Below are 22,531 nucleotides of genomic sequence, written 5' to 3'. Positions count from 1 at the left end.
ACAACAAGGAGAAACATTAGAAAACATGGGTTTAGATTAGAATTTCCAACTTGATTTGTTCTTAAATTTATGTTTTAAATATATTTATGAAAAAAATTGGTCATGAGGGACCAAAACATTGTTGACATTTCATGCTGTCTGATAGTCTTAGCTTTACCATTAAAAGATACTTCAAAATGAAAATGAACTCTACCATAGAAATCTAGAGCAATACTTTTTCTCTTACCTGCTGACATTAAAACAAATGCAGAAAACAAAGCTATCTCATCTTCTGTCAGGTGCATAGAACACAAACTTTTTCCAAATTCAAACACAAAACTAATGAAGTCTTCACAACCTGCCAAAAAGAAGGTACAGCTCATGCCAAATTGTTTAAAACCATTTCAAAGCTACACAGTTGCTGATATATTCTGATGAAGGTGAAACATGGGTGTAAAATACTTTATGAGTGAACATTCTTCCCCTTAAGGACTGTCGAGTGATGATATCGAGATCTCATTCATGCCTGTTTTTTTTTAACCTATTCACCCTATTTTATTTATTTATTTATTTACCAATTTAACCTAGTCCCACAAGTCCCCCACACCCTGGTACCCAGTATTCTGAAGGCTTTGTACATTTTATCTTGTTGTTCTTTTGGGGTAAATACAGATGAAAACCAAGCCATTTTTGAACTCAAAATCAGTTTGGCTTTGTTGCCATTCTAAATGAAACTTTCTCATGTTACTGTGGACTGGATGTTTTAAATGTGTACTTGGAAAATGCTGATTTCAATAATATTGAGCACACAGAAGAGGGAGGGGAGAAAGGCATACAAGATACATGCAGGAGCAAAAGGAGAAGCCAGGGTCTGAAAGCTTTTCATGCAGAAAAAGAACTGTGTCTCCTTTCATCCATTCTCTTGCTCACACAGGTGTAAGTCAGGTTACTGCTGCTGTTACACATGCTGTTACGCAGTTCACAAAAGCTGAGCCCTGCTTTGAAAGGGACTGCAACCTCTGTTGGAATAGGGTTCTCCTCTGCAGATCTCAGCCCCCAACCCAGCTTAAATTTCTGGGTGTAGTTGGTAACAGATGAAAGTAATTTTTCATTGGATCTAGTAGCAGGTAGAGGCCCACATCTGATACTGCATTCTCTGAATTGTTTGCACTGAGACTTTGTACCTTGAGGTATTTTAGAAAGGCATGGAATACTTCAGTAACTGTATGGTATTCTTCACTGCCATATTGTCACTGCCATTTTTCACTGCCCTCCAAAATGGCTTACATCCCAAATTTATACCCAATTAAATGCATCCTTTTAAAAATAGAAGTTTAAAAAAATTGCTACGGTATGGTTTAATTAAAAAAATATTTACAATATTTTACTTGCAAATAACTAGATTTTGCATATTACAAGACACTATTAACAACTTCAAAGCAGTAATGTCAGTGTATCCAAAAGAGACTTAAAGTTTCCTTTTTTTTTTTTCCAACAGGATACATCAAACTTTACAAGGGATTATGAAATCTGAGCTTCTGTTCTTCACAAATGTGTCCAAACAGATCTACCCTGATCTAAGGTACATAATGGATTTTAACACCAACAATCCTTTGCTGCATGGAGTTAAGCTGTTGTAACTCCTGAAATCAGCTTGGCTTCAAACAGAGCCAGCATGATTGTTTACAAAATAAGCAGTTTGAGCTTTTCAACTCTCTTTTTATTTGAATACTACAAGCTGATTTTTTCAAGGCAGCTGTCTCTCTTGCTCTTCTACCTTATTGTTTTTATTCTGTGGTTTAAAATGCAACACTTGACATTTCCTTACCTAAGGACTTGAAAACCTCTGGGCTAGCATACTTGCCATCAAAGTAGACTGTGTTGTTCTGGGAGTCAAAGGCACGGCACATTCTGATGAACACAACCTCTAAAGACCCTAAAACAGAAACAATGTATGTTTGACTATTTAAGTAGAGACTTCAGTTGCAAGTGAGGATTCAAAAACTTCAAAATGCTCTGCCTTCAGTATAGATTGAGTAGAGTAGTAGGTTTCTGTGGTGCAACAAAGAATAGTTCGATTTGATAGTACAATTAAAATAATTCCCATAAACCCCTTTAGAAGTTTTTGTAAAAGCAACTTAGTTAATGCTAATAAATATTTTTCATTAGAATAATGAAGTCTCTGAAGTCAAAGCAGTTCATTTAGATTATGCTCATGAAGCTTTAACAGCTTTGTCTAAGTAATCTGCATTACTTCTACAACATCTTGTGTAGAACAATCTGGATTTTTACCTACAAATATGTTATTCACTGTTAGTACGCCAAATCAAAAAAATTGAATCCAACTTCTTCATCCTTACACACTTATTGCTCCCTTTGTTCATAATGAAAATTTCATACATAGACTGGAACTCATCATAGAATGGTTTGAGTTGGAAGGGACTTTAAACATCATCTAGTTCCAACCCCCCTGCATTGGCAGCATACATCTTCCACTAAATGGAACTCATTCCATCCAGAGTAACCAAGAAAACATATTATTTCAAACAGAAGACACACAGAATTTGTACGTTTGTTCTTGTAGTATTTTAAATTATCATTGTACAACATATGTATATAAGTATACATCGTAACTGTATACAGCTAGCACTTTCCTCAGTCAAAACTAATAGAAGCAGACCTTAAAATTGACCCACATACCTGCTTTTAAAAGCACAATTTGATCATTTTGACACAGTTCCATAAAGCCATCAATGCGTTTGGCAAATTCCACTACATACTGTATAGCTTCTGTTATTTTGACTGCGCATAACTGCCACATTACCTCCCTTTGCTGTTTGAGAAAGAAGAAAAATTGAGAAGTTACTAATTAAGGTTTTAATGTTTGGAAAGCCCATTTTCATAAAGTAAAACTGAGCTGAAAATCAAAGTGGAGTGAATTCTCTCCAGCAATCCTGGCTACAGTCTGCTTATAACAAAAGGGATGTTAACCTCAAAGAAAAAGCCTCATGAAGATGAGTGAAAATGCAAACATGTAAAACTTCTTCAGTGATGGCAGAGAGATCCAGGTTGCAATATTTTTAGTTCATAAGCCAAAAAATCTCCAAGTGTAATAATTCTGGTGATTTCAGTGGGACTGTTACTCACTGCATCAAAAGAAAATTTACTATAGCACTGCATAATCACGTTTTTCCTATCAACTTCTGTTTTTATTTATTTATTATTACAGAACATGAATTATCTAACAAGCTGGTCTTCATAAGGATACATATAAAGTATACACATATGAAGATCATCTTGTGAATGACATAAAGGCAGCATGCAATTAGTGAATTTCTCTTATGTTAATAATAATTCAGGATGAGATTATCTAACAAGTGGAAAAAAAATATTCCTAAAGGTTAAGTATTTTTTGTGGAAATGAAAAATAAATTCAAAGAACAGTGTGCTTTAGTAGTGACTCTCAAGATAGTTTTCCAAAAGTATCCATTTGGTAGTAGTACGTGGATGGAAGGCATAATGAAAATACAAACAGGGATTAAAACTTACAATACCTACTGGAGGCATGGCAAGCATTCTGATGCTATTCTATAGGTAAATCTGAAACACTGTGGCAGCTGTAGAATGAATCAGGGATCCAACCCTGGCAATGAAGGTGGGAAATCTGATGGGTTCTGTGTTTATAACCTCAAAAGGAAATATACCATGCAAAACAAGAAAGCGTCAAATAAGCCAACAGACTTTTTGACTGACTCCTATTCAGGTTGTTGATTATTGGATAGGAATGGAAAATGAGTAAGACACTCCAATCCAAGATTCATGCATGTCCTTGTATTGATGACTATTTTGCAGATCAGCTGTAAAGAACTCTACAGTTACAACTTGATGGTTTCAACTGATTTTTATTTTATTTATTTATTTATTTGGATAATAGGGGTGATTATAAACTAAGAAGAGTAAATAACATGTCATTTAGGAGTGAAAAAAAATGCTGGTTTGTTATCTGTTTATCAATAAGAGACAAATATGTTTGGGAAGCTTTATCTTTTCCTGTATTTATAACAATCACAAATGCAAAGTATTTCCTGCCATACTCATTTAGGCTCTAGTACTGTTTTTTTTTGTTTTGTTTTGAAAACACAAAAATGTATATTCCTGATAGTAAACAGAAAGCAGTGAAAAAGTGACTTTGCGGTGCGTTATGGGAATACCATGCTTTAGAAAAAGCATGCCAAACTACGGCACGCTTTTATACCTTGTTCTGATAGTTCTCAATTTCTTCCTGAAGAAAAGTCTGCCATGTTATCTGCTGTAGCTCTTCTCTCAAGTACTGGCAAGTTTCCATATGAGACTTGGAAATATTCTGTGCAAGATGTTCTAAAAGAAAGACCAAAAAGTTATACACATTAAAAATGCAAAGCTATACCTTCAGACATGAGGAAACTAACATACTCCATTTGCAAGTAGGAGGTGGGGAAAGGTTAGCTGTTAGAACGCTTCCATTTCAGATCTCCTTGGATTTTTCTTCATAACAATAAATTAATGCAAACTGCTAACTGACTCATGGTAGACAAAGCAGAATTCTGTTTCTTAACATACCTGGCCCAGCTCCTCAGGGGCCCAAAGCATCCATTAGAGGGCACTCTGCACATGCACATACACACATAACACACGCACACAATGCAGTTCTGAGATTTGAATGCAGGAACACCAAGTATAGTCCTTTCACTAGTTTGTAAGATGTTTAGGTGAACTTCAATTTATTTTTAAATAAAGAAAATTGTACTGGGGACAAACTTCTTACTTACACAGCAGTGGGTGCAAAGAAAGCCTGCAGGATCAAAAAGCTTGAAAAGTAAAGGCAAAATTTAGTGAAACCAGAGAGCATTCCAACTACTGCAAATTCAGTAAGCGGCCTTCCTGCTTTTATTAAGATAAAGTCAGCTTTGAAACCTGGACTAAGAATTATACTGTGAAGTACTGTTCAGACTTAGAAATCTTCTTCTTTTCTGTCTTGTCTCTTGACATGTATTTTAGCACATAACAAGCAGAGGCCTAGTGCCTTGTCTCACAGTTCTGCAGTCAGTGCTTTTTCAAGTTAGGCCATCGCTGACTGGGAAGGCTTGTAGTGCCAAGTGCAAGGGGCTGCACCTGGGTCGGGGCAATCCCAAACATGAGTAGAGACTGGGTGATGAGTGGATTGAGAATAGCTCTGCGCTTGTGGGTATGGGTAGATGAAATAAATACAACATGAGTTGGCAATGTGTGCTTGCAGCCCAGAAAGCCAACCGTACCCTGGGCTGCATCAAAAGAAGTGTGACCAGCCAGTTGAGGGAGGTGATTCTCCCCCTCTACTCTGCTCTTGTGAGACCCCACCTATAGTACTGGGTTCAGCTCCAGGGTCCCCAGCCCAAGGAAGCCGTGGACCAGGTCCAGTCTTGGAACAGGTCCAGAGGAGGACCAATAAGATGCTCAAAGGGCTGGAGCACCTCTCCTACGAAGACAGGGAGTTGGGAATGTTCAACCTGGAGAACAGAAAATTCTTGGGAGACCTCAGTATGTCCTTCCAGTAGTTAAAATGAACCTACAAAGAAGACGGGGCGAGTCTCTTTGCCAGGATGTACACTGACAGGACAAGTGGTAATGATTTTAAACTAAGAGTAGATGTAGATTAGATACTAGGAAGAAATTCTTTACTCTGAGGGTGGTGAGATTCTGGAACAGGCTACCCATGGAAGCTGTGGATGCCCCATCCCTGGAAGTGCCCAAAGCCACGCTGGATGGGGCTTTGGGTGACCTGGTTTGGTGGGAAGTGTCCCTGCAGGGGTCCAGGCAGGGGGTTGGAACTAGGTGGTCTTTAAGGTCCCTTCTGACCCAAGCCATTCTGTGATTCTATGAAAGTGAAAAAGAATGGTGATCAAGAACTACATGATATCCTAAAGGATGAGAGTGTCAGGTCTTCTGTGAAATTTGCTTTGCTTAATAACACCCTATACCAACTCTTCACAAATTGAGCTGCTGGACTGATCAGTCTGTTTAGTACTTATTGCATTAATAGTTTGGTTTAAAATAATATCTAAAATCAGATTGTATTTGCTACCTGAACAATCAACAATCTACAACATAAGGTAGTTAATACTTTTGTTTTTATCATAGCTTTCATGTATTTCAGTACAATTTTTGTTTACAAGTGTGTACTTAAAACATTTACCATTTACTCTTTTACTTTCACTAGCAGCACCTGACAGCATTATTCATATGCCCTTGCAGGATACAGAAGGTGAAATTTTACCATGTTATTCACTAACTTTAGCCTCAGTTCTAGACCATATTTAAGCACACACCTAAATACTTTCATTGAACAGCCACACCTTCCTAAATTGAAACCTTAGTCTAGAAGACAAACATTCTTCAGACATTGTTTGGCAATGTCAATGCTGGGCACCCAAATCACGTTCCACGAGGCTTAAATGCAAGCACTGTGTAAATAAAGGTAAGCAATACAACAAACTCATTTTACTAAAGGGTTCCAAACTCAACACCTGGCCTAAGAAGGAAAATCCCTTTCTTTATAATATAGGTTTAATGTTGATCTTTTACTAATTCCCACGAGAATTTTAACAACCAGCGAGTGAGACAAAGCCAGTAAAATAGCCTTTATCCTATTTTTCTTCTCATTTTGACTTTATCTGTAACTGAAGGTACTTGGAGAATGTAAATGAAAGTAAAACCAGCAGAATATTTTTATCATATGCTTGCCACTAATTAACAAAAAAATAGCAAGAGAAAAAGTTACTTTTGGAATACCTGATTGTTTCAATTTTTAGGTTGTTTATTAATGGAATAATTAGGCATCTTAAAGCGGCTTCTCTAATGTCCTGTTCTAGTTCACTTTTGACTACTTGACCCAGTGCTCTCTAATGTGTCTGATATTGATAAATAAGAGTTGTGGAATTCAGCCCTACTGTAATCATTGAGTGAAAGGTTTGAAATAAAACATCCTAATTAATGTGGTCATTATACGGATCTTAGGGAAATTATCCAAACATGCTCCACTGAAAATTTTTCTGAAGTATCTGAGTCCAGATTCTCTTCAACCACTGGAAAAGAGAACTGCTCTCAGATTACATTAATGTTTTGGTTCTGTATATCCCAGATCCAGGTAAACAGTGGAAGAAAATCCACTGACTTTTCATATTAGAAAATCATGACTTGTCATTAGAAAATATGGTATTTACTTAGTAAAAAAGGAAGATAAGACATTCAAAAATAAATCTTCAATTAAAGAAATACTCTCGTTGCTCAGCATTAAAAATTAGATTGTTCATCAGTATTCAGAAGGTACTATTACAAGAATTGAAAACAAAAGCAACGTTACTAGATCTGATCTGTAACACTTCTGTAATGTGTTCAACCGTGATTAGGGTATTGTGCACTTCACAGAAGAATGCCCATACATGCTCACAGCTGTCCTGAAACAGCATTCTCACTATCACCTGGCTAAATGTGTCATTTTAATCCAAAGGACACTATCAAGACAATTACAATGGAAGTTTTTCTCTCTCATTACCTAATTCTGCCATGGACACAGTTGGAGAGGTCTCCCCATTTGTAAAAGAACAATAAGGGAAGAAGCCCGATGCTGGTGTGTAGTCACATATTGGTTCTGGTTTGATTCCATTAATATCAAGACCCGACTGATCTGGAGAAGGTTGTATGTCTAAGTAGAAGCTGCTAACTGCAGAGTCTGCTTTGCTACCTTCAGGGGTATGCCCATCAATGTAATTACTGAGGTCATCATGTAGCTCTGTTAACCCGTTGGTGGTGATATTGTATGTTGGTGTTAGTGGTTCTGCCTCTCCTGGTTGCTGCTGATGATCTCGCTGCTGCTGCTGCATTCGATGTTTCTGTACCTCCGCATACAGGCTGTCCCTCTGCTTTTTTGACATTCGACCAAACTTTACAGCTGAAATACAGACACACAAGACATTTAATTTCTATAAATCCACTACTGCATTTTGTTTGTCTTGGGTCTTTAAAAACTATACTGAAGGAGACAGTATAAAAGCTAAATCAGCAAGACGGGCAGACCTGAGAATCACTTCTGTCAATTACTGGTAATATAACAGCATCATGTACTCTTTAAAACACCGTTTTACCATACTACTTAAATTGACCATTAGAAGTTACTGTTTTAGCTTGATTTATTACCTTTCCATTTCTGTGCCTAAAATATTTTCTTATATATCCACTGAAGTTGACCACGTATCCCTTAAGCATTCAAATTCCACCTAGAAAAGCAGAAGCTAAAAAGTACTATGCTTGTCTGAGATGAAATGTCCAATTCCTGCCAGCAATATATTCGTAAGTCCTAAGAATATGTTATGTGATTTCTGGGACCTGTGTCAGCTGTAAAAGCCTCACAGTTTAATAAGATGGTTACCACCTTTTTTTCCTTCTAGAGGAAAGCAAATGTGTTAGATGAACTCATCATTTCATTACATGGTCAACCATTTCAGATTTTTAGTTTCGTGCCCAATAAAAAAAAAAAAAGAAAATTTATTTTAAGAAGTACACATAATCTGAAAACTATTTCCTTATTCGGGCCTGATGTACATAGAGTAATGCACATGTGTGCACAGAACATGCAACATTGCTGTCACTATTTCAGGGGAAAAGACTCAGTTAAATCTTGAAATTGTCTAAGTGATGGCAGCCTCATTACACCTGTGGAGGAGGTATACAAATATCAGCTGCAAATTCGGTTCTAATAGAGTAACATAAGCTTGCATTTTACTGAGAGGTAGATTTGCATCTTTACACTAGGTGTAACTTTGAGCTTAATAGTAACAGCACTAGAACACATTTTCTTCAGAAATATACCATTAAAAAAGAAACACTACAACACAGGTTTGAAGAAACAATGATTTTCTCTCTGATTTTTTTCCAGTATTCACTATACATGCATTTAACTTCTGTATTTATTCTAAAACAGTTCTGATCTGTATCAGTATGGCAGTCCATTACTTGCAACAACAGTACGTCACTTAAATTGGAATGAATACATAGAGGTAGTATTAACGTTAACACTAAAAACTGCATCTTAAAGTGACCAAAGGCAAAACCCTTAACTGGAATCTACAACAGATGAGTAGGAAAAAAATTCATACATGCCCTAATTTATATGTATTTATCTAAATGTATAATGTAAAACCACTCAATGATCTCAGCTATCAGCTTGATATCCAGTAACTGTTAAACCTTAATATTGCTTCAGTTGAACACACAGTATACTAAATACTGTTTTGCTTTTTGCAATTAAATTGTGGGTTAGCAGAGCTTACCATCTCGAGACATCCCCACAGCAAGGCATTTCTGTAATCTACAGTGTTGGCAGCGGTTTCTACTGGTTCGGTCAATCAAACAGTTCTTCTGACGAGGACAGGAGTATGTAGCATTGCTTTGCTGACTCCTTCTGAAAAAGCCCTAGAATTGCAAATAGAACTGCAATAGAATTGCGTAATACAAGTCAAGAAGCTGTTAACTGATGGAGTGAATAAAGACTCAGGAAGGAAGCATACCTAACTGAGAATGAAGTTCAGGTGCCCTATAGTCAACTAAAGGAAGAGTTTTTGTTTGTGTTGTGTCATCCCCCCCAAACAAACAAAAAACAGTAAACTGAGTAAGCTGTAGGAAACAACTGTTAAAAAAGTGTTATGATACATAAAGGAATTGCAGTTTTTTTCACTGATTTCACAGATTCCATGTGATGTACAATAACACTGTACACCAATTATTTCCAAATGAGATAATTATAAACCTAAATTTCCTTCATTTCCTACCTTTCTTGGGTCAGCATGGGTATTAAAATAGGAAGGATTCAACAGCTAGTTAATTCAACAGCTGATACCCTGTTCTGCTCTTGGAGATGACAGTAGCACACTGATGTTCAGCCTCATCAATGTATGTATGTGTTTAAAAATAGAGCACGATACTGAGCAATTGCCTCTATAGAGAACAAAACTTTAATGTATATACATTTAAAATCAGTTTGATGCTGACAAATGAGTTTTTGTTCAACTCAGTGAAGAGTTTCAGGTGGGGGTGGGGGGGAGCTGCAACAGATTTTATGTATTTGTTTTCTCTTTTTTGAATCAACGACAATGGGCAGGTCCACCTCCAAAGAAAGCTAACTCGGGAAGGTTGTGCAGTAGTTAGAAGTTAGTTCTTTCCACCAGAATGGCACGTTAGTAATCACTATGCCAGCTGCTTGTTTTGAAGTTCATTTCATCTTTTTGCCACAGACTGCCCAAACGTAAGCTGGTATGTGTGTAATACCTACTTCACAGGGATTCTGAAAAGATGTAGTCATTCTAAAGAGGCATTTGAGATCAGTAAGCACAGTATTTTAGTTTTATGTTGCCACATAATGGATTAATTAACACCGCTGCAAAGAAAATACTTCCTCAGAAAGGCTGGGCACCCTTTAATTAAAGTTGGACTTTTACCAATCTTTTATTTATTCAAGGACCACATTCTGGAGTCTCTCAGCACATGCACACTCTGTCCAGACACTTGGTGAAATAAACAAGAAGGACTTTTGCATGATAAGTAAGAAACTTCCCGCAGACAGAAGAATGACAAAATGCTGAGATAAAGCCATATGCTCCATCTTTTGAGGAGGGTACTAGTTTTCATCAGTTACGTCTCCTTTATTAAAGCTCTACTGGGGAAACATGAAATATATATATATATTTAAAAAAAAAAAAAAAAGAGAGGAAACTTAAGATGCCTTCTTTAATCCCATTTTCTTATACGTTTTCTCATACCATTTATTCTGGTCTGTTTTATCTGATTGAACTTCAACTAATATTTATCAATAGTGAGGTAATTGTCACTGAGGCTGAAAGTATTGCAGCACATGCTGAGCTCCAACTGAATGCATTTTACCCTGCAGAAAACGTGAAATAAAACCAAGGAAATGTTTAGGCATCATTCCAACATCATGACTGATCTCTCTGGAGGAACAAAGTCTCAGATGAGTAGACAGATTAATTTCCAGTTCTTTTAGCACCCTTACTGGAGCCTGGCACTCCATTGCAACTACGCATATAAGGACAATGCGATTCACTGGAAAAACAGGCTTAGGGATCAACTTGAGTGATGACTTACTGATCAAGGTTCTGCATCTCTGCATTATCAGTCCTTTAGAAGATTCAGTTCTCTAAACACTTCAACAGTTGCACTGAATGACATGCTCGTATATTAACTGTATTACATCTTCTGCCCCACTGACACCCTGTAAACCAGTTTTATCGATATCTACAAAGAACCTGCCCTCAAAGATCTCTGCTTTTTCTTCTGGCTGGTACCTGTGCTGTGTCTGTATTGCCAATTAGGCATATTTCTCTCTGTTAAGAATATTTGTGTCAACCTGAGGATTATTTTTAGTATTATAATGGAGAAAATATTGAGTTTTTTGCTTCTTCCAGATTTTCCCTAGAGACACAGCTGCTCAATACATTTTAGTGTACAATATATCAGCTAAGTTACAGCTTGAAGCTGCATTTTCAATAGAGCAGAACTGCCTCAAACTGGGGCCTTTAAAAGCACTTGCACTTTACAAATCAGAGATGTAGTAGAGTGCTTTTAAAAACAAACCATACAGTATTGTGTAGGCATGTTGAAAACATCAACAGTAGCTAAAGCAAAAAAAAAAAAAAAAAAAAACACAAAACCTTGCCTCAAATTTTAGAAGTGAATTTAAACTTGTCTAGAGCTCAGAAACATGTGAGATTTGAGGTGGAATTAAGAAAGTTAAACTGAAGGTCTTTTAATTGCAAAATTCTTCTATGTTGTATGCTGCTGTCATTTATCGGTGATTTCTCTAACCTTTTGACAGTCCCTGGTATCTCATGTCTCTAAAGGTAAAGGGAAGCCCCTATTTAGAGGAGACTTCTGTGGGTAAATATAGTTTCTTTCCTTTTTTTTTTTTATTTCATTTTCTGAGGAGAAGGAAAGACACTATATTGTGTTGTTCTATTTTCTCTCTTTTGCCAGAGGCACAGAGCTAGCTATAATTTTTCCACCAGGAAGGAGGAGGTGTATGCATGTTTGGTACACGTGTATACATTCAATCATTATGCAAACCAGCCCAGGCCACATACCCTTAATTGCATGGATGTTCATAACCATTATTTGAAATTCACGCAATTGCGTAATGGGCCACAGGCAGACTGGACCCCTCTTGATCAAACAAAACTATTCCTGCACTAGACAAATATCACTATGTTACACCGCTCTGACTGATGGCATGGGCTGAGCCAAGGTCTCTGGTATCAGAGTGTCTGTGAGTGCGTAGAGCCCTGCCGCCTTCTGATGTCAGAATAAAGAGCCAGCTGATTTTGATGAGGCATCATTGAGCTTTGCCCGTCTCCCTATTTATGTAGCTGTATTAACACAGTGCCAGAAGAAGAGAGGAGCAGATTACAAGCCATAGCCTCATCTCTGCATTTCAGACTCCTATTTATGTACAAAACAATATATGTTTTTTCATACGCTGCCAAAAAATCAAGTTTGGGAAAAAGGGCACAAGAACTTTTCATTTGCAAGTCAGTTTGAATAACAACTTGTTAAAAAAGAACTTTGAAATGTAAATAACAGTTTTCACAAAGTCTATTAATAGTTCCAGCAACTTCACTGTTCAGTGGTTCCATGTTACAGACATCTCTGTCTAAGCTTCCTACTTTGAAAGGGAAAAATCCGATTGTGATTCTCTGATGTCACAAATCTCACCGCACAGACTCCCTCTCCAGTGCAGCGCAGGCTGAAATGCTGATCTCATGTTTGGTCTTTTGACAAATTTTCATTTAATGAATTGATTCCTACAGTTCATTAACATACCCACTTCCACTTCTGTATACACATATGTCTTAATTAGCTGCTCATTGGCTGTTTAATTACAAGAAAACAGCTGACAGCTGCCTTGCTGCATCCTAATGGCAGACGTTTTGGAATGACTGTATGCAAGCCCGTGACAAAAAAGACTTATTCATAATCCCATGATTTATGGCTAATACTTAAAGACTGCCACGTATCATTAAGTTTTGCAATATTCTGAGCAATTAACAATTAGTTGGGGGGGGGTGATTCTTTTATTTTTTTCTAAAGCAAACTATATAAAATTTTCTTATAAGAAGCATCAGAAAAAATACACTGCCAAATGTAAGAAATGTAAACATTACAAGTGGATTTTAACCCTTTTATGGCAAGGTGCATGTATTTTAATTATAAAGGGAAAAGAGTACCATGACAAAATTTTAAAATAAACTGTTAATAAAGTATTTGATAACAAAGTTATAATGACACTGAAAACAGAAAAATAAGTTTTATATAAGTAGCAAATACAGGAATGATATTTTGCTTATCAGGTTATACAAGGCCTCTTATGTACCTTCTTCTTAACATGGCTCATTGCTTTCTTACATCTTTTGCTTAAACTTGGTTAGGCAAAGCATTATGAAAGAAAAACCTCAAAAACATGAATTAGAGGTACGTGTTTACATTACCAACGTGACACTCCATGTTTGGCAGAATAAAGAAAAACCAACTAGTACACAAAGTCAATGTCTAAAGGAAAAAAAAAGCAACACAAGATGGGAAATGACAATACCAAGTATTGTTTTCTGAAGTAACAAACGAGGACATTTCTTGTACTTACAATGAACAGAACCACCTAAAAAGTCACAGGAGACAGAAGGCAGGGGCTATAAACCTTTGAAAATATGAGAAATGTGCAGAAGTGCCAGGCATAGACGGTCTTATGAGAACAACTGCAGGCATTTAAGCAAAGAGGAGTCATACTAATGTGTTTGTGGGTCAGTTGGGCATGAACTGGCACTGTTGACAGCAAAAGCAAGTAATTGCATCAGTAAATTCTAAGATAGAGTTCATTAACACCAAGTTCATTTCAAACTAAATGCTTTGCTATGTCCTTTTCAGCATTCAGGTGTTACCTGACAACAATTTCTTCTTGCAGTACCAAAGACAGTGTTGGTGTCTCTCTTTCAAAAAAAAATCTGCCTAGCTAATTTGAAAGAAGGATGTATGTATTAATCTGTACTGGTGTTTCAGTTCTGTCTAGTCGTTCATAACAAATCAAACAATATCTGCAGTTCATAGCTAGGTGGGCAAGGGAGCAAAAGGAAGGGACTCAGCATGGTTAAATGGCCAGAGGCCAGTACTTAAAAGAAAGAGATCTGATACACGTCAGTAGACCAGCCTGAAGCAGAAAATACTGAACTGGATGGAACCATGTGTACAAACTAGTGTCCTTTCTCACCGTGGTTCCTAATACTGAGGAAAAGGTTTTTAATGTGTTCCTACAACTAACAGCTAAACGAGTGCTCCATTCATATACTAGATTTTTCAATAGTGCTAGTACAGTGCTAGCATTTCTGATCTTAAACACAAGAATAAACTTTTTTGGACTCATGCTACAGTGTCCATGGCACTCTTCACCTATGCTTCTGAGAAGAAGTCTTAAATTACTCATTTTTCTCTCCCCTCTCCATCACCCTCCATTGTATGTATCAATGATGGTAAGAAAGAGCAGTCTCTTAAAATTTATGTGATTTATATTTAGCCACAGGAGCCCTCTGAGATCAAGTATGAAACAGAGCTTGGCTACAAACTTCATTTTATCACTGGGGGGGGGGGGAGGGAAAAGTGGAGAGGGTGTTATTTTTCATATATATATTTTTAACGTGAATTCAGATTCGGTTAAATGGGTTCATGGGTTGGGAGTAGTCAGTGATGTTTGCGCAGAACAGCCAGTGACGTGATAAAAACAGCCAGTAACCCCAAAGCAAGGTAGGAAATGAAAACTTCTCAAGAAACACTAATTGACTTTAAAGTCTTCAATTCTCATATGTCAAATGCAATAAAGCAAGAAGAACTGGCCAGAAAACTTTCAGGTATATGAAATGGAAGGGCTACAAAACTACCAGGGCAAATAGGATCAGCAAAAATCAATTTGACCAAAGCTTTTCTGTGATTTCACACATGGTACAGATTAAGCTTACAAAGTAGGTCTTAGCAACTGAAGCTTCACATTAGATTTTAAAGAAATCATATTTCTAATGGTTATTAGTATTTAAACAGTATCATTTATGTTAACATTACTATTAAGTAACATTAAAGTTCACACCAAAGTGGAGTGCAAAACAGTAAGGGAGCCGAAAGCTTCCCACCCTGCTGCTGTTGCTGCCCGTAGATCGATCATTCCTGACAGGCCTGGCTTGAAAGGGCAGCAGCACCTCTGTTCATTTACGATGACTGAGGCCCTGATCCTGCAATCTGAAGCCCGTGAATGGGTTCTTCTGTGCAGAACCTCACTGACTTCAATGGGACTACGTTTGTGTAGGACATCAGCTCCATGAGTCAGTGTAGGGCTGGGAACTAGGTCTTCGTAGCAAAGTAGTTTTTATGAAAGAAGGTTTAACATAACATGAAGAGCAATGTAAGCATGCTCAAACCTGCAGAGATCAGAGCCATAGAAAAGCTGGGAAATACACTTCAGGGGAAAAAAAAACCACACCACCAACAAAAAAAGAACAAACCCAGACCAATACACACCTGGCTCATTTGGGAGAAGCCAAGTTATGCCAACTTTTTCACCAGCCAAAATAGTTCTGTTGGGTGAGACTTTGTTGACATTACTGTGGAATAGCTCAGCACAAACAAAACTCATCTGCTACAGTAGTGTACTTTAAATGCTGTACAGCCATTATCATTTAGACTCTTCCTGTGACTTGTCCCCACTAGAACTCCCTTATCTTTCACTACTTGCAGGTCACCCCTCTGATGCTCTGGCATTAAAGAACAGTGAACTTCAGAGTTCTTTGCCTCCTAGAGAGAAATAACTAAGTTGATATTTATTTGCTTTAAAATACAGACTAAAATTGTATAGTTAGAGAACTTGATTCTGCTATTGCAAGAGAAGGAGAAAATGCCTAACTTCAATCTTTGAGCCACTGTCTTGTTTATTCACACATGCTCCACCTGTGTTCAAATAGGCTTCAGCATGGTAACTGTACTTGCCTTCCCTTCTGCCCTTTCCCACCAGCTGACCATTCTGGTAGCATTCTCAAAGGCAGACTGAGGACTGCACAGACTTTCAGAGACAGATTATATAGAGTTCAAAGGAAAACGTTTTGTTCTAAAATGCAAGGAACTGCACATGCATTTCTCACTACGAGGCCAGCATCTGTTGTTCTGGCTGTTGGAGGTATACAATGGATTTTTCTCCTAGTAACTTTTAAACTTTTTAATTTTTTTTGTTTGCATTTATTCCTGTGAAAGCACAGTCACTCTGATGGGAAAGTTCTCAATGGATTTCTTTTTCTAACCCATAGTGCTAAACTCTTAGCAGCTACATACCAACTAATGTGACTGTGAGTATGGTGCGTGCTCTGTTATTTCTTCCTGTATGTAGCCATCCTGCTGCTTTTGTTCGGGTCTCTTCTCGCATGCAGGGCTTAAGAGAAGGCCTGCATTCAAAGAAACGCATGACAATGAAGCCAAAGATGATACAGTTGGCAACTTTCCTTCCCTTTGGCAGCCTGTTCCTGCTCTGCAGCAGGCCATGTTGTGAAAGCCCTGTTTTCTGCACAGATGAGTGTTAGCATTATGCTAACCTCAGTCTCTTGACAATGATGCTCATCAGGAACCTTGAGGCAGTCTTTCAGGTATACAGGTCCCAGACCATGTAAAGATTAAAGGGTCTTGGACAGTCAACGTAACTTGATATTCTTACAATCACACAGCAGAACTGCCACTGATAATGTCCGCCACTTCTCAAAGCTGAGATTTGATAGGTGCTGTTCAGCTACTGCATAAAAATGAAAAAAAAAAAACCCTACTATTTATTACGAATAAAGTGTTTTTTCCTACATTTGAAGTGCATTTCCTGCATTCTTCTGTAGCAATAGCTCTTCCAAAGGGCATGAGGTGTAGTCCTACATAATTTTAGCATTCTGAGGTTTCTTTTTCTTCTTACCAATACTTGCATGAGACCCAAAAGAACGTGAGAATGAAAACAAAAATCTTCAGTGGAAAAACAAAAAAGATATCTCTATGTTGTGAATGCAAAGACGTTGCTTCTTTGATGATGGAAGGCAGTATCAAGCATGTCAGGAGAGTACCCTAAAACCTACCATAAATGTAATTTCTTAACAACTAAAGCGTAGATTAATAGTGAAAAACCCATCAGCATGGGACAGCAACACATAAAGAAAGCCACAAGCTACAGCACAGCTGTGTGTACTGTGTCATTCCCAAGCTAGCGCTGTAATTCTGCACTAGTGATAAAAAGGAACGATCAGCTTCACATCACCGTGAGCTAGCGCTAGCATTGTTTTGTCTAGTTCTTGGTTGTGAGAGACAAACTAAACAAAACACAAGTGCTTCTATTGGAGTCCTTGTTCACTAAAGTTCCTAAAGGTACAAATCCAGAAAAAAAATCAAAGCTTAAACCTTAACACAGCAATGAGCTACATGGTAAGGAATACACACTGCTCAGAGAAAGACTTGAATAAGTTTAATAACAGTAGCATGTAGTATTTGTGCAAAAGCATCTTCCATACAAACCAAAAGAGATTTGTAACTGTAACAGGTTACAAAAGAAAACTGAGAAGTCACAGAGCTCTCACAGTAGCTATCTCAGCACAGCTTCTTAGTGATTTATAAAGCAAAAAATGGAGAGGGAGACTCAAGAAAATCACAAACTCCCTCTCAAGTGCATCCACAGAACAGATTCTTTGCTATTTGTTAGAAGTGGTTTATCTTTTTAAACCTCTTCTGCGTATTCATAGAGAAACAGCTTAGAGCACATGCAGCACAACTGCGTGATTTTTGAAGCCTGTCCTGAAAGGTGTGTCACAAAAATGCCTTTTTCAAAACCCAAATGAAAACAGTACTTCAGACTCACCAATTGATTTCATATTCTTTGAAATGAAACGTACTGATTCAACTTCCACACAATAGTTGCTCTTTAAAAGAGGAAGAAAAAGAATCACTATCCAAAGGCCAAATGCTGTTTTAAGACTTAATTTTTTAGACCCTTACCTTGCAGCCTTCACATGTAATGACACCATAATGGATTCCTGATGATTTGTCTCCACAGATCTTGCATGGAATAATTTCAATTTGAGCTGCAACAGAAACACGCAACCAGTTAATTACATTTTCTTTTAAACACCTTATAAAAGCATTCCCCGATCAGCATTTGTACAGTGAAAACTAATAACCTGCTAAACATTATACTGCATTAACTATTCATTGCTGAACTGTGAGGGTCCCCTAGAGCTTTGGACTAAATTATGGCTGCTCGTTATATAATAGCTTTTGGGTTATTAAAATGGGTCATTTGAGAAGGTGTTTAAGAACCACAAGAAGGCTGGAATCAGCATTTCAAAGCCAAAAAGAGTAAGAGAGTTCACATTTTGGCCAAAGAGCTAGGAAGACAGTGGAAAGGTTTCTTCCAGTCTCACTCCTGCGAGGTTGTAATGTAATTTAAAAGTTTGCCCTGCCTGAAAATGGATGCAACATCTTCAACGGAGGAGTCAAGATAATGCCACCCAGCTCACGTGACTGGCCAACACATAAGAGACGCAACACGGTAAATAGTAACTGCAGTTTAGAAATCCAAAATTCACATATCTGAGTTGAATTATCAGTAAATTTTTGTGTATTAGTTTCCACAGAGTGAATGAGGGAGGAAAACACAGCAGCATTCTAGTCAGCATATAAAAACCAAAGGAGATAATGTAGTCTGGAAAATGCCATAGAGAGATACAGGGTGCAAAAGCCCTCATTTTTATATCAAACTTACATATACATATACTATATATATATCATTATATCATTATTTATATACACTTGTAATTCAGTTTACTGTGTGATAAAACTCTCTGCATGCATCTCTAAATGGCAACTCCTTCCCAGACATGGGAATATACAAGGAATACAAGGATTTAGTAAGGGACTCCCCATCTACGCAGGAATACTTCTTCAACTGCTTTCAGAGAAGGCAGCGGCAGTCATTTTGCTAGCCAAGTGTCTCTTCAGACAGGACCATGCTGAGGCAGCAGCTTATAATGTCAGAGAGCAGCAATCAACATTTTCCGTGTGCTTGCATGTGCTCACACAAACACACCAAATGTGTCTATCAGCTGGAGAGCAAGAAAAATTCAAAGAATGCACCTTCTGTCCTGCAGCTGCGTTGGATCGGCCGACACTGATTTTCCTGAACTGGGTTATCCTGAACAGGAATACAAAGACAACCCTTGCTGCGTCTCTCACTGTGATTTATTAAACAGCTGAAGTGCAGTTAATCTCCTGTGAGGAACTGAAACCCATTCTCAAGATATGCCTGATAGCTTCAGAGAGCCTTTATTTCATCCAGTTCATGGCTATCCAGTCTGTGACAACACACAAAATCGCACCTAAGATACTGCATTAGCCTAACTTCCATTGTACTTTCAACAAAGCTTTCAAAATGTCATGTCCACTCTTTCAAATGCCGTATTTTACATGCCATTAAATCCCTAACTGACTGCTTACTATTAAATAGAATCATCTTTTATAACAAGAATGCTACTGTATGCTCCAGCACAGCTCAGGATCAGGCCAAAACTCAAGACCGGTAGACTGTGAGTACAGCACTGACTGCTCAACTGTTACTTCAAAATATTCTCCTCGCTACATCAAATGCAGTGAACGGAGCACCTGAACAGTACCCGTTTGTTCCCAGGAACCTAAATAGCAGCTGAAATAATCTGCTAAGGGAAGCACTACCCAGCAGGTAAGGGACTACATTGTTGTTTGCCTGGTATTTCCGTATCAGCAGCTTTCAAAATATTTTTGTACTGCAGGACACCACTTGCATCTGCTCCCATCATAAGGATCTTTGCGTTCTTGACATTTAATCCCACACCTTCCCTGCAGCAACAAATGATAGGCTGAAATTAAAAGGTGCGTTTAGGATGCTTAAGGAGACAAAAACTTCTGCCCTGCAGTCGTCCAAAAAGTGTTTTAATTTCACTTGGCTCTCAGCTAACAGCAAGGCAGGAAGTGAAATAATAAAAGAGAAAAATAAAGTGGATGATATTTTATTAATTCGTTCTCTGCATTAATTGTTAGGAGAGCATCCTGTGTTTCCAAAGCCTCAGAACAGAAAGAGTAGCATAACCTCCCCTGAAGTTAACACTTTACATTACCAAATTGAACAGAGTGAAATTCACACAAGTTCAACATTTGTACATCAGAAGTTCAATTTCAGAGAGAAATCCTATAGGCAGACTCTGGAATAGATCTATTGATTCCCATTTGTAACTTTTCAATATATGGTTATTTTTTTTTACTCTGCTACAAGGAGTCACCAGCCTTCTCCAGCTCCTTTGGCGGAACAGCAATAAAGCTCATCTGAACAGCTACACGGTAATATATTTTTCACATTTCACTTTTATATGCATAATTACTGCCTTATTACGAAGAGGTATGATATAATTGGATCTTGTTTATCTACAATCTCCAGCATATTAGTTAAATCACCCATGAAGTCTGTCTATGCAATCTCTGTTTCTTAAGCAACAGGACATTTGCAGAGTGTTTCTGAAGGAATGTAACATGCCTTCAAAGTGATGGCCTGAAGCTAGCTTACTAATAGCCTAAAAGGTGCAATAATTGGTCCCAAATGCATTTGCCAGGGTCCTTTACTGTTAGAAGAGAATCTACTCAGGTTCACAGGCTCCAGCTCTGCTGGATTGTGCTGACCAGCGTGCATACAAACAGCAGCACCAAATCCAGAATCGTTTCAGAACTCCCAATTCCCTAGAATTTACTACACCTTCAAGAGCACATAGCATTTACAATTTCAGCTTAACATTTCACTTTGAGATACAGTACAGTGGGATGAAACTCAGAAACATAAATTACTTGGGACTGCCACAACCAATTGTATTACAAATTAATGCCTGGAAAGACATCAGATCAATTACTGCTCTATGTGGTTGCCTTTGCAAATCAGCTCATTGAAATGGAATCCCTGTCGCAAGTTCATACACTTTCCATACAGCATGAAAGGACTTGGATACTTTAAACTTACTAAATGCAAATTGCCTGTGCCAAGATTATGCATTTTTCTTACGAGGGTGAAAATATTTTCCCCACTTATAACTTTGACATGCAAATATGTACTTGCTAAAACCTTGTTCTTATGCAAACAAGGCAGGTGGGAAATATTTTTACATGTCAAGAATATGTTCCAACTTGGTTTCTCACATTCCCAGAGTTACTTAGAGCTTCCTGCCGTGTTCTTATTAATTGTACCTGTGCTGTGCTTACATATATTTATATAGTGTATTTTCCAAGATTGTATAAAATACTCTAATTCATATTTTAGACTAGAATTAGCCTAAATTACAGTTTACAATTTCTGTCTCCTGAGGTGGTGCTCAGGCTGATTCTGGTTCATGCATGAGCAAATTATTTCTTAAATATGAACTGCAGAAAAAAATAAACTCTCGTGGTTGCTTAGAAACCGCTACAGATACCCAGGTGACAGATGTCGTCTGTATTCCCTGATTAAAGGCCTGAGAATCTTTCACACCCTGAAATAACAGTGCTCCAGAATACTACCAATGATGTCCTCTGCCAAAGGCAGTGATGAATAGGAAGTGAAGCCCAAACAAACACCAGGAACAAAAGATACAAACACAAGCACGAAGACCCACCTCAAGCATTGAACAAACTGCTAGAGAAACAGCTCCTGAGAGAAAGACGCGACCACTAAGGGCCACAGGTAGCAGTTGTGACCTGATGTCAAACACAGGGCACTCTAGTGTAAAACTGAAGGGCATCTGACACCCACTTCTATAAACGTGTATATCAAAGATCCCTTAAAACGTAGCTATTCCTATCACTGGAACGGCACGTAGTTTCCAAGAAATGTATCGTCTTTCTGCTGTAATGCTGTGTGATGGTTCATTTTACAGCAGGAAAACTGAGTGCACACTCTGATTTACTTGAAATCAGACAGAACAGTAACTTGAGCCCAAACACTGCAAGAGAAAAAAAAAAAGTATTTTGTCCCCTGAACCATTCTTCTTCCTCCATCCAGTGTGTCTTGGCAATATCTTTAAGTAGCTCTGATATGCCTAAATTACATGATTGTCTCCACCTAACTCCTAATGAACATGCCTACCAGACAACCAGAGACAACTAAACAACATCTTTTGTTGGCATCTGTAACAGAAGAATATCCCTTATTTCTTCCTACTCCAGGCTTCACTTCTTTCCCCAGATCTGAACCAGTTTCACTGGACTTGCCTGCCTTTTTAGGCCTCTCCCCAAACCAACCCCTCCAGACAGCCCGTCCCTTTTTATTAATTCCCATATCATGAAATGCTGCTTTATTCCTTGTCTGGTTTGAGCAATAGGGGAAAGAAAACTAACTAATTCTGCATTGGTAAGGAACTGTTTTCTAAAAGCT

The 22,531-nt window shown here is 37.9% G+C and overlaps 1 protein-coding gene and 1 long non-coding RNA gene across 12 annotated transcripts in view; one reads left to right on the top strand and one right to left on the bottom strand.

Annotated features, from left to right (window-relative positions):
* The window catches only part of RORA (RAR related orphan receptor A), a 406,228-nt gene that overhangs the window by 7,186 nt on the left and 376,511 nt on the right, over window positions 1-22,531 (bottom strand). For all 9 annotated transcript variants that reach the window (XM_084532396.1, XM_084532397.1, XM_084532398.1 and 6 more), the window contains 7 exons: window positions 18,106-18,191; window positions 9,324-9,465; window positions 7,550-7,945; window positions 4,235-4,356; window positions 2,680-2,812; window positions 1,808-1,915; window positions 227-337 (listed from right to left, as the gene is read on the bottom strand). In XM_084532396.1, coding sequence (XP_084388522.1) covers window positions 227-337; window positions 1,808-1,915; window positions 2,680-2,812; window positions 4,235-4,356; window positions 7,550-7,945; window positions 9,324-9,465; window positions 18,106-18,191 — 1,098 coding nt within the window. The remainder of the gene's footprint in view (window positions 1-226; window positions 338-1,807; window positions 1,916-2,679; window positions 2,813-4,234; window positions 4,357-7,549; window positions 7,946-9,323; window positions 9,466-18,105; window positions 18,192-22,531) is intronic.
* LOC311442789 overlaps window positions 1-22,531 on the top strand; it is a 44,105-nt gene that overhangs the window by 15,226 nt on the left and 6,348 nt on the right. For all 3 annotated transcript variants that reach the window (XR_014696867.1, XR_014696868.1, XR_014696869.1), the window contains exons 4-6: window positions 1,478-1,561; window positions 19,108-19,843; window positions 20,414-20,478. This is a non-coding gene — a long non-coding RNA (uncharacterized lncRNA). The remainder of the gene's footprint in view (window positions 1-1,477; window positions 1,562-19,107; window positions 19,844-20,413; window positions 20,479-22,531) is intronic.

The sequence above is a fragment of the Aythya ferina genome, assembly GCF_964211825.1.
Source record: "Aythya ferina genome assembly, chromosome: 11".
Taxonomy (NCBI): domain Eukaryota; kingdom Metazoa; phylum Chordata; class Aves; order Anseriformes; family Anatidae; genus Aythya; species Aythya ferina.
This window is presented reverse-complemented; position numbering and strand designations above follow the sequence as displayed.